At 37.3% G+C, this 12,736-nt stretch overlaps 1 protein-coding gene across 1 annotated transcript in view; it reads left to right on the top strand.

Moving 5' to 3' along the window:
- St6galnac5 (ST6 (alpha-N-acetyl-neuraminyl-2,3-beta-galactosyl-1,3)-N-acetylgalactosaminide alpha-2,6-sialyltransferase 5) overlaps positions 1-7,317 on the top strand; it is a 167,874-nt gene extending 160,557 nt beyond the window's left edge. The window contains exon 5 of the mRNA XM_013035883.1: positions 7,068-7,317. Within this exon, the coding sequence (XP_012891337.1) occupies positions 7,068-7,299 (232 nt within the window). The 3' untranslated portion in view covers positions 7,300-7,317. The remainder of the gene's footprint in view (positions 1-7,067) is intronic.
- Positions 7,318-12,736: the final 5,419 nt, after the last annotated feature.

The raw sequence follows: 12,736 nt of genomic DNA, 5'->3' as shown, positions 1-12,736 counted from the left end.
ACCTAGCTTAGCACAAGTACCTTTCATGATCAGGCTTCCATTGACTACTTTAGTCACATCTTTTTCAGTCACTCAGATGTACTGTAGCCTACTGAAACATTTTGTCAGGAAATTCACCCTACAGACATCCTTCTGCACGCAGCCTAGAAGGCACATTCTCTATGTTCTAATTTCTCTGTATAGTACTGGTTCTTTACTGACAATATTAGTGGTTGATATTTTGTGTGCACATACCTCGCTCACACTGGATCTGAACTCTTGAGTTATTTCATTTATCTGTCCAAAATTCTGATAAGGTGAGCATTATTATTACCATTGTTCTACGTGCAAGGTTTAAAAATCTGCAGCAATTAGGCACAGCCTTAGAGCAGATAAGTGGTAGAATCCAGGTTTAAATTTGGGTCTCCAGGACTCAAGAAACAAGCCTGATAACTCTTTACTCCCTGTCAGACACAGTAGCTCCTGTCCCTCACAGTCTCCCTGTAGGGCCACCAGACCTTCCTCTAGCATCAACTCTGATTGATTTCTTCAGCTCCTTCATTGGTCTTTAAGCTCCCAGAGAGGAGGGGTCATGTCTTAGTTCCAATTATATATTTAGTATATATCATTGTGTCTGGTAGACAGTGGGTATTCCATATAGATTGGTTCAATGGTAATCAACAAAAAGAGTTTTCTTAAGCAAATAGTGGACAGCAAATTCAGATGTGGAGGAGTATCCAGATGTCAATTTTAACCACTCTGTTTAATTCTCAACCAGGTTTAGCAGTGAATCTTCAAAAAGGGGCCTAGACACCAGCCCCCCACCAACCCCCTTCACCAGCTTTCATGATCATCACTGTTCAGAAAGCTGGAGAAAATTAATGCCACGTTTCACTGGCAACAGCATCAAAATATATTGTTCTGTGGACAGTAGACTTTAAATCACCCCATCTCCAGCTAGGAAGCAAAATGTATTCTCTCTGGATGGACTATAAATTTCAGTGAAAAGATATGTTATCATTGCTTTCTAAACTAAGTTAGGCTGAGTATTTTTAATCTCATTTTCCATTGTAAATTATTTGTAATAATAATGGGCTAAGCATTTAATATTTTACCTAATAATCATATTTCCAGTCACACTTAGCACATCACCAAGTTTACAGCTCTCTGTTACTCGTCATTTCTTGAGTATTAATTAGAGGGGTAATGATTCAGAGTGATTACTGTCATGGAACTAAATTAATATCTCATCCATAATATGAAGGACATCTCAAAGGTATCATGAATACCAGAGAGTTGATTCTGCTAGAATTATTAGCTAGTGAACATTAATAAAGCCACCAGTGTAAGTAACAGTAAAGTTTCTATTGGCGGCAGTCCACAGACACTTATGGTGGACAGGTGTGGGTGGTAAAACAATTTGTTTGGCCTGTATTTTATAAAATAGAATTAAAATAGATTATTGCATTTCTTTCTAGTAGCTTATTGTTTCTTTTAGCTTTTCCATTATTTGACCAACAGTTACCAGTCATGAGGCATTTCTGTTACCTCGACTTGTGGCTCCTATGGGCACCATTGGTCCACTCTCAAACATTATACCAGAGTCATAGGGGGTAGAAGAGGGTTGAGGTAAGTCACTGTGCCTCTTTGTCCCATGAAGGATGAGAAGCTGTAGGGTTAACAACTTGGACACCCCACAATTGAAGCTGTATGCTTAGAGCTTTTCATAGTGCCATGGGCTCAGCCATCAAATGGAAGCAGTGGTAGTTACTATCGAGTGTATGTGGGCAGATATTGTATGTGGTAAGTTAAGCCCTAAGGCTCAGAAGGTACTTAGAAAACCAGCCTGTGAACCACAGCTGCATTTTAGAACTTTCTTAAATAATACAAAAATATAATAAGGTAGATTATATTAAGCTTTTTTCTTTTTGCATTACTGAACTTAGGGCCTTTTGCTTCTTAGGCCGATGCTCTACAACTTGAGCCATGGCCACAACTTTTTTTGCTTAAGTTATTTTTCAGACAGGAATGGCCAGAACTATGATCTTCTTACCTATACCTCCTGCAAAGCTAGGGTGGAAAGCTCATGCTACCATGTTCAGCTTGTTGGGTGGGACTTGGAGATCTTGCTTTCTCCCAGGTTGTCCAATAATTATGATCTTCCCAATGTTTAGTTCCAGAGTAGATAAGATTATAGGCACAAGCCATCATGCTTTAGACTATGTAATAACTGCTCCTTTTAGGTAGCTTTCAGTTTACAGAAAAGTTGCCAAAATTTCATAAGTTCATAACCCATTATCCAGCTTCCTTTAATATTGATATTTTGCATCCTTAGGGGCCCAATTTTCAAAATTAAGAAATTAACACCAGTCCACTGCTCAGCTAAATTACAGACTTTGTTGAGATTTTACCAGTGTCTCAATGCCCTTTATCTCCTGAAAGACCAATTCCAGGCACTTACTCACCTTGCCTCTTTAGCCTCTTCAAATATTTTCTGTCATTCATGGCCTTGCTGAGTTTGAACAGTACTAGTCACAGGTTTTGTAGAACTCCCCATACTTTGGGTTTATCTGATATTTTCCCATGATTAGGTTGAGGTTAAGCATTCCAGGGATGAATGCCATAGCCTTTTTTTAGCCCTTCTTGGTAGCTCCTTCCATGAACTACATGCTCTGCCTACTGGTGAAGTTAAACTTTATTGATTGGGGAAATGCCCCTTGTCCATTAATAAGTAATGTGGGGATACAATTTAAGATTATGCAAATAACATTTTCCCCCCTCAACTTTTCCCCACTGATGATCTATTCATTGGTGTATTTTACCTGTAAACTTATTACACTGTTGAAATGAAGTGGTCTTTTCTTTCAGACTTCCCCCATTTATTAACTGAGATTTTTGTAATAAAATTCTCTATCTTCACTATTTGTTTATTCAGTTAGATTTTTGTGATCATTGTGGATATTTATTTTACTTCATGGGCTTTATTATACAATAACTGCTTATATTTGTTTTGATGTTTAACTTAAAGCATTGTTAAAAAGTACTTAGGCCTGGAACATATCCAGATGATTTAGAACAAAATCTACAAGGATTTCATGCTCACAATAGCATTTATTTAAACTCTTGCATACAAAGTGAAAAAAAGGTAGGAACTGATTGGAATCCATAGGTGAGCAGGTGGAGATGTAACTGAAATCTCCTTACCCTGTATAACTGATATAAACCAATTTTAAATGATGCCTATGTAGTATACAGGTTAGTTCTTCCACTCTTCCCAATTTCCATCTCTCAGGAATAAAACAAAAATCCTCCTTTGCATTGTTCTTCATAACTTGTTTCCACATGAGCTCTTCCAGTTCTGATGGCAGGTTGCAGTCATAGGGGAAATGGTTGTGTGACCATTTTCCTGTCCTTCAGCTTCCCTTGGCTCCAAAAATAAACTTGAGCACAAGAATCCCTTTTATGACAGTCTACATGTGGGAATATGCTGATTTTTTTCATAAGGTGAGTGAAAATGAAAATGCTATTCTTTGTTTAAGACTTTAGAATTAAGGAATAACCTGAAGAATTATGACTCTAAGCTAGAAAGGGCTTTTTAGATGGAAAGTAGATGGCTGATGAGGGCAGACTTACAGTCCAGCAAGCTATCCCTTCTCTACCCCAGTTATGCCTCCCAAGTCTAATGAAGCACATTCCCACTGTTTGGACAGAATGGTAAAGTATAGAAACCACTCTCACTTCCATGAATAGCTTACTTAGACACCTCTGAAGCCATGGTATTGAAATGCATAAATTTAATTTCCCCTGTAGGTGATCAATATGGAGCCAGCTAAGCTTTCATTCAAAGAGATGGTCTTCCTGAATAAGGAAATTGATCCCATAGCATCCCTTAGCTGGGTTCCAATTACCCTCTGTTCCTCAGTTCCAAATCAATCTCATGATATTTTTAGAAACCTAATTGTTTCTTTAGTGAGACTGATGCAATAAGATGTCCAAAACATAGATGAAACAGATTTGAACCCTGATTGAAGATAAGAGTAAGAGCCATTGCGGTATGAATTTGATCCAGTTTGCTAGATTATGAAACTGCAAAGCTGTATCTCACAAGTCTCTATTCTTCTTCATCATTTTTTCTGCATAGTAGTCATTTTCCACTGGAAATGCATGTATTGTCTAAATAAAACAGATCTTTTATACCCCAGTCAGAATGCCTGTCATCATGAGAACAGAAGATAATATTATTGAGAATCTGGAGAAAATGAAGCATTATACACTATTGGTGGAGTATGAAACTAGTTCAACTGCAACAGAAATCAATATGGAGTTTCTTGAAGAAACTTAATGGTACTACCATATGATTCAGCTCTACCACTCCTGAACTTATACCCAAAGGAATGTAAATCCACATGCAGTAGAGATAATTCAGTGTTGGTGTGTAATGTAGCACCATTCATAATTACCAAATCAGCTCAGGAGGGCATCAACACATGGATGAGTAAGGACAATTTGATGGATAGATTAATAGGTAGGTAAGTAGGTAAATAGACAGATATAGAGATATGCGGAGAAAGATAGATATATGTAGATAAACACATACAAATGCAGTTTTATTTATAAGGAAGAATGAAATTATGTTATTTACAGGAAAAAGTGAAGCTGGAGATCATATTAAGTGAAATTAATCTAGCATATAAATTGTCTCAGATACAATACCCAGATTATTTTTAAAAAGCATGAAGCCAAAGAGAGACCTTTGAGGAACAATGGGAGAAAGATGGGAAAAGAGATGATGATGGAGGAATAAATATGATTGAAGACTATTATATGTAAGTATGACATATCATAATGAAACCCATTATATTGTACTATTAATGAAAAAGGAAAATAGGAAAGAAAATGCCTTCTATTAAAATTTTAAAGGCAATCCGGGTGCCAGTGGCTCATGTCTATAATCCTAGCTACTCAGGAAGCCAGCCCAGGCAAGAGACTCTTATCTCCAATAAACCACTCAGAAAACCAGAAGTAGTGCTGTGGCTCAAGTGGTAGAGCACTCACCTTGAGCTGAAAGGCTGAGAGACAGCGCCCATGCCCAGAGTTCAAGCCCCACAACCAAACAAAATAAAAAATTTAAAGGCATTCCGATTTCTAGGGTAAGGTAAATCCATGAAATCTACTATAAGTAGAGAGTAAAGAATCAAGATTCCCTGTACAACATTTATGCCCAGTTTAAACATATTAGAGATGAAGAGCTAATTCAGAACAGTATACAAGCAAAGATGAGAAATGTTTAGATGCTGCATGACAAAAATAAATCTCTCTTCCTGGAAGAACTTTAACCCAAGAGGAGAAACTGCTCAAAGGTTTATTGTTGTCAGAGCCACAAACTCGACACCTCTCTTGATAAAAGACTTCGATCCCTGACCCCAGTATAGTTGCTACTCTAAAAGCCATTTGTGTATTGATTGCTTCTGAAGAAAACGAATAAGTGGGTTGCAGGATGAGCGTCTTTGGGAAGCCACTGTATGCAGAGAAGAGCCCAAAGAGTGGAGTGGGCCCTGGCCTCAAGCTCTGAAAGACCACTTGCAAGAAGTTGGTTAGCTTGGTTCTATTGTCCTTCAGACTTTTGCAACAAGGCCTGTGAGTAAATGTAGCTAAAACTAGGAATGTCTGCCTGATTGGAAACGTTTAGTAACTCTTCAACAAGGGTACCTGCCCCTTTTCTGTGCTACATCTAGGCATACCACTGAAGACAATAAGCCAGTGACTCTTATTTAAGATTGAGAGGGGAAAGGTAAAGCCAAAAAAAGCTGTCTGTCAAGCTACCCACCAAATATTGAAGATACAGAATTTCTGGACCAAGAGATTCTAGATTTAATAGATGGATTATTTAGAGCAACATCAGGAAAAGTTGTCATCTTGTTTGTTGTCTATCTTCCTTTTTCTCCCACAGAATCAAACTAGTATAACCAGCTTTCCATATGTGGAGGATAAAGTATCTTTAGAAGTTTGCTTGTCAGCTACTGACTCTGCATAAAGTTCTTTCAGCAACAGAACTTTAAGATTTATTGAATCCCTACTAATCCCTGCTATGGGAGTAAAACAAATCCCTGCACTCAGAGCAGAAAATAAGGAGGTAAACAAATAGCAATACTAACTACAAAGGGAGATTTGTGCTATAAGGAAAAAAGAAGTGAGAAAAGAAAAAGAAGGAGAGTGAGATGAAGTGATGGTGTGAGGAACACATTGGGTAAGGTTTCTGATGAGGACACATTTCAGTTGATATCCAGTGGTAAGAATTAATGAACTCAGACAGTTGATGATCTCAAATGTTCAGTCTTTACGGGAGAGACAAGGTTGGGAGAAATGACAGAAAATCTAGCAAGGCTTGCATAGATTGGCCAAGGCCAATCTGTGGGGTTAAAGAAGATTCAGCAGAGCCAGATCATGGAACACTCTAAAATCAGGCTCATTCCATCATCAGAAGTCTTTGGGGTGCTTGGAGTGTAGTATTAGGGAAAAAGGATGATCTGGAGGTTTTGTTTGTTTTGTTTTACAAATCTCTCTACATTGACTTTTACTACAGTGACTGTTTACAGGTAAGAGTGGAAATAAATGATGGGACAAATGGTAATCTAATTCAGCAGTGATACTCAATAGACACTATGTTGGAAGTAGACTATACAATTTAGGGGGAGGGAGTGAAGAGGGAAAAACTAGGAAGAAAAGAGGGAGGGTGACACTGTTCAAAAAGAAATGTACTCATTACCAGACTTACATAACTGTTACTTCTGTACATCACCTTTACAATAAAAAGGAACTATAATTTTAACCATAAATACATTGTGCTAAATCCTAGAAGCCTAAATGTTCAACAGCACATTTATTTCTACATTTGGTACCAATGGTGACTGAATATTTCACAACCACAAAACCTCTGCACTTTCTTGTTGCTTAAACATCAGAAAAACCATTCATTTGACTAGAAAATATCATCTGTGCTTATCATCTTATTAAAGATAATATCTTGCATGAGTCAATGAGAAAAAATAATTGTTTTTGCTTTAATCAGCTTATCTTCCTTCCTACAGGGATCCTAATCATCCTTCAGTACCTTATCATTATTATGAACCTTTTGGACCTGATGAATGTACCATGTACCTCTCCCATGAGCGAGGACGCAAGGGCAGTCATCATCGCTTCATCACAGAGAAACGAGTGTTCAAGAACTGGGCACGGACATTCAATATTCATTTTTTTCAACCAGACTGGAAACCGGAACCATCTGTTGTAAATCATCCTCAGAATAAAGCTGTGTTCTGAGGAATGAGCATGCCAGACTGTGACCCCAGCTACACATGGTATCAGACACAGGCTGCTAAACTTTCTTGAGCCATCAGAGAGAAAAAGAGAACAGAACAACTTTCAGAAAACAAGCTCCCTCCTTCAGCACCCTGGACAGAGGCTAGGTAGCTGGTTTGTAGCAACAAATTCTAATTAGTGCATTGTAACGAGTGTTTGTAACCTTTGAAAGATGTCGCCTTAGAGACTGAACATTCATTTCAGTGATGCTGCCATGGCTGAAACATTTTGAGTCTCTTTAAATACTGCCTTCAAATCCAAAACATAAGCAACTCCACAACATTGGTTGCATTCCTTTATAGAAATATCAATTACAAGAGACACTTTTCTATCAAGTTGTATTCTAACTTGACCTATAACTTTTGTCACTTATTAGACTCTGTGTGATTTGTACAAAGCAGCTTGAAAGTGTGGACGTGATTTCTGAAGAGCACATCTTCACTGACTTTCATAAAGTAAATGTCTAATATTTATTTATTGAGAGTTTTTTAGTGTACTCTAGGCCAGTATTTTTATAGATTATGATTATGTGGTAATTTATTCTTTCTAACTCTTTATTCCTTGATGATGGTTGGAATCGGCCTAGAACTGGGTTGATGAGGTACAGTGTTCACAATGCTCACGGTTAGCATGCAGTTGATATTTGACATGGAAATGTTATGTTGCATTTTTTGAACCCTTAGGCTTCAAGAAAATTATTCTTTTATAGCAAGAACAGCTATAACATTTTCTAATGTACACAAATGTTTCAAAAGAACAAAATTGAAAACCAAAAACTGTGTCATTAAAACAGAAAGATGCTAACAAGAGAAATCTAAGGTAGTTTTCCTTAGTAACAATTGATACAAGTAACTGCTCTTAAGCCCTAGTTTCTTCTTCAGAATGATGTTACTGTGCCCGAAGACTTCATTGGTTACAGCCCACCTTTAAAGTTCTGTAAACCTCTCACCAACCTGTCTGAGCACTTTAAGCTCCAGCACTTACAGGACATGTATTTGAGGGGAAGTCTTTAATAGTCTGTACTACTTATCTTCTCCTATCATTAAAAAATATACTTCCTTGTGGGCCCTGGTAGCTAAAATCCTTCTTTTATTTCTCTGGAAGCAACACACACACACACACACACACACACACACACACACAAATATTTCTGAGATATTCTCTAGCTACAGGTAAAAGGAACTGCAGTTCTGTGAGGAAAAGAGCATACATGGAGATTTTGTGTTACACAATTCATTTTCCTATGACTATTCAGACACACCCACTGCAAATGCAGTTCCTTGATCTACAAAAACATTAAGGATTCCTTTTATTGAAAGTCAAAATCAAGTTACTATAGATTTTTATTTAAATAAATAATATTGCTCAACAATAGTTTTTAAGAATATACTGTTTTCTTTACACATGGGTGAAGTGGCATTAGTTTCTCTAACTTGAAAGTATCAGCAAATATAATGAGAGAACTGATACTTATAAAACATGACATGGCTCTGATTACAGGTATAAAGCATCAGGCGTGGCTTTCCCTCTTCTTAATTAGTAAAGATTCCATTACCTTTCACCAACTGGTACTATCAATTATAAGAGGTACCATGGGTGAGATGTAAATATAATTCATATAGTCACACAATAAAAGTTAACATCTTTGTGGTATGACTTGAGCTGTTAAAAGCCACCAAACATTGGAAGGATTATCCAAAGCATACTGAAATTCATTCTTTAGGTTTTCTCATCTTTTTCCCATTTTTTAAAGTGCAAACAATCTATTTAATCATAATTCAGTTTCCTTCATCCTTCCCTCCAGCCCCTTCCCCTCACACTAGCACTCACCCACAGAGTCTAGTTTTTAAAGGAATATGAATTTTATTACACCACAACCTTTTCTGCAGCATGAACTTTGAACACATGGTGTTTTTTCTGAACATATGAAAAGTATATGAGTTTTCTACAATTGATTTAAAGGCTGCCTATACAATACTTAAAGTGGTGATATTGCTTAGGTGTGACTCCTTGACAACTTCTGTATTTATGGAAATTTAGAGAAGCATAGTTTCAGGGATTCAACTATATTACCTAATCTAATAATATCTCACATGTCTGTGTAACTTTTGGTCTTAGATTTTTTTCAGAAAGACAGACAGACAGACAGACAGACAGAAAGAAAGAAAGAAAGAAAGAAAGAAAGAAAGAAAGAAAGAAAGAAAGAAAGAAAGAAAGAAAGAAAGAAAGAAAGAAAGAAAGAAAGAAAGAAAGAGAAAGAAAGAAAGAAAGAAAGAGAAAGAAAGAAAGAAAGAAAGGGAAGGAAGGAAGAAGGGGAAGGAAGGAAGGAAGGAAGGAGACTATCAAGAGATTTCCATCTTTTTTCAAACTTCTCCCTCTCAAATACTGAGAAATGCAACTAAATTCTAAAGGACCTGATTCAAGTAGGAAATGTTTTAATTCATGTGTAGTAGAAAATATGTGACATCATCCCTTGGGTAGTGGTTTTATTGCAGCATTAAAGAAAATGCCTAGAACTCTGATGGATTGTGCTGATGGACCTGGTTGTGGGCAATTGAGTTCTTGTCATGCAACTATCATTTCATGACTGTCAGACTTAACACCATTCAACACCATTAAACATAAACTCTGATATAAAAGATGACTACAAAATCATGTTTACAGACCTCAGTGATTCTATTGCATTTGAAGCCCAAGACATACTCGTTATGTTATGTAGCTTTTTCTTGTCTCCCTTGCAGTATCATCAGCCTCCTCCTAGCTTTTAAGACCACAGTAATACAATGCCACAGCTGGACAATCCATGGCTTCTGTTATTTCAACGCAAGAACATTTGGCAGAGGCCATTACAATAGATAGCCATTATGGGCAAAGATATAGGAATTCACAAACAAAATCAATCACTTCAAATGGCCCATAAAAAGAAGAATCTCACATTTAATATTCTACAGTAAATATTCACCCAAGAAAGCGTACATTAAAAGAACATTAGGAGGTAAATATTCAGTGTGCTGCGTGGGGACTTAGCTGTGTGATTTCCATTACTGTTAATGGGTGTTTGGCATCTAAGTCCCTGTGCTTCACTAACCCTGATCTGCACTCCTGAGGGCTAGATATAAAACCAGAACAATTCAGGATCTCCAAGTTTCTAAGGTTTCAGAGTTCAATGTTTTCTTCAAGAAAGGAAACAAAAGCAAAACAGGCAGTACTATACCTCAAAGAAGAATTTGTTCACTCTCTTAGAACCTTTAGGCTGATACCCAATTTGTGTATGAGCGTTCAAATGTCCCCTCTACACGGACTTCCTTTTTTTACTGGAAGTACTTTGCATTACTGATCTATTTGAATTGTATGTGAATAAAGGGAAATAATTTGATTTTGAAATAGTCACCTCACCCCCAAATTAAAATTACTGATTTAGAAGCTAAATGAGTACTTAGCAAATATGAAAAGTTGAAATTCTGCTAAGACAATGCTATTTAAGCACATATTAATGCTTAGTGCTTGCACAAGTATTTGCCCTTGTGTAAGAGAGATCTTATTGCAGAAATATATCCTAGATTCCATCACAGTGCTGATTCAGGTTGTTAAATAGAGCTACTCTGAGAGAAAGTTCATATTCCTATTCTGTTCTACAATTCATATTGAACCAACCATTTTCTCTGCCCTTGTGGATTCTCTCTTGATCTTTGCCTTCTCCATTCTCTCCAGATTCACTTCTAACTTCAGTGTGCTCTCAAGTCTGCAGTCTTTGGGGCTAGTAAAGTCTTCCATGTAAATTTTAACTAGAGACCTAGCTGGTGAACGGATTGAGGGTAGGTCCTGACAGAGTTAGGACTAACGTAGGTGGGAGGAGTTCACCTGGATAGAGGATAAGGTACTTCAGAGGTGACCTCCAGTGTTTCCCAGGGCTGGTAAAGAAGACAGATCCAAGATACAGGCTTCCAATACTAAAACTAAAGTCATTCTGGATAAAGCAGGACAGTGGATGACACTCTCAGAAGCCTCTTCAGAGAAAACTATAACAAGCCCAAAATGCGGGACAGAAGAAGTGAACCAATTGCCTAGATTTTAATGAAATCCAGAAGATACTTTGGAAGAAGTAGAGAGGGTGTCTACAAGGCTTAACACTGAACCAGAATAACCCCTCTATTCTAGCTCACTCACCCCACCTACTCAGGGTAATGAAATGTAAATGCAAAAAAATAAAGACTGAAATCCTATTGGTTTATATTATATGCTACCTTGGATTGTCCTTTGTCTTTATGTATGTGTTGTTATACTAATTAGATTGTAAGCTCCTTGAGGGCAGGGACTGTTTCTCCTTTGTCTTTGTAGCCTCACCCCTAGTACAGTGCCTTGCATACAATAGGCACTCAATAAATGTCTGTTGTTGATGAAGATCTTTTTAATGTCCACCCAATGGATTGAGGTACAAGAAAAACATTCTTCCATTTAAGGAAAACAAGTGATGCAACAGATTGTGGTATAGTTAAGTTTTAAGTGGGGTCTTACAGGGTCATTTCCTAAACCTATAACATTCTTAATCAACAGAACTGACCTAGATTTGGGTAGGATAATGTTGCTGCATTTATTAGGTTTGTTAATGCTGGCTGTACTGAACACACAGGCAAGTAATGTTCAGCAAGCTTTGTGTTTTCCCAGTTAGTGAACTGCACTCAGCACATATACACCATATACAGAAAGGCATAAAAGCAGCTTGGGCTTGGGCTTCATTAGTGAAACTACAGAAGGAAGGGTAGAACAAGACAAAGACAGCTTGCCTTCAATTTGACAGTATCCTCAAGCAGCTGGAAAAATCCAACTGGTTGTTGTTGAGTATATCAAAATTAAGTACATTTATCTTTAAAAAACAAAATTCAGGAAAAAAAGTGTTGTTTCCATGAAGCATATTCAAAGTAGTTTTGTCACTACAAAGAAGTGAGGAAGAGGAAGAGTCCTGGGAAAATATATTTTCAGATGGTGCATCCCAGCCTCTGGAATCACCATGAGTTCAGTTCCCCCTAGGACTAGCCAGGAGAGGGCCTGGGAGGTAGGGTGGGGATGGGCAGAGACAGGAAAGATGAGTGAACAGCTATGACCTCACTCACAAGAGACTACCAACATCACCATCTGGAACATGAAGTCACTCAGCAATTCCTCGATGTGTGCTCTCCCACAGACTTATTTAATTCTGTGATCTCAACTTCATTTGTTAAACTATAGGGAAAGTGCTAGAAGACACAGTATTAAAGTAAGAAGTATTTTGAATGCGTAGGGACACAGCTTTTCCCACATTTTCAATATTTTCATTATAATTATAAAATATAATTTCATAAAATATTAAGGAAGATATTGTGTCAGGATTTAAGCAGAATGAATCCCAAAAGGAACATTA

Source organism: Dipodomys ordii, unplaced genomic scaffold (genome assembly GCF_000151885.1).
Source record: "Dipodomys ordii isolate 6190 unplaced genomic scaffold, Dord_2.0 Scaffold228, whole genome shotgun sequence".
Lineage (NCBI taxonomy): Eukaryota > Metazoa > Chordata > Mammalia > Rodentia > Heteromyidae > Dipodomys > Dipodomys ordii.
The sequence above is the reverse complement of the archived record's forward strand: the minus strand, read 5'-3'. Positions and strand labels throughout refer to the sequence as shown.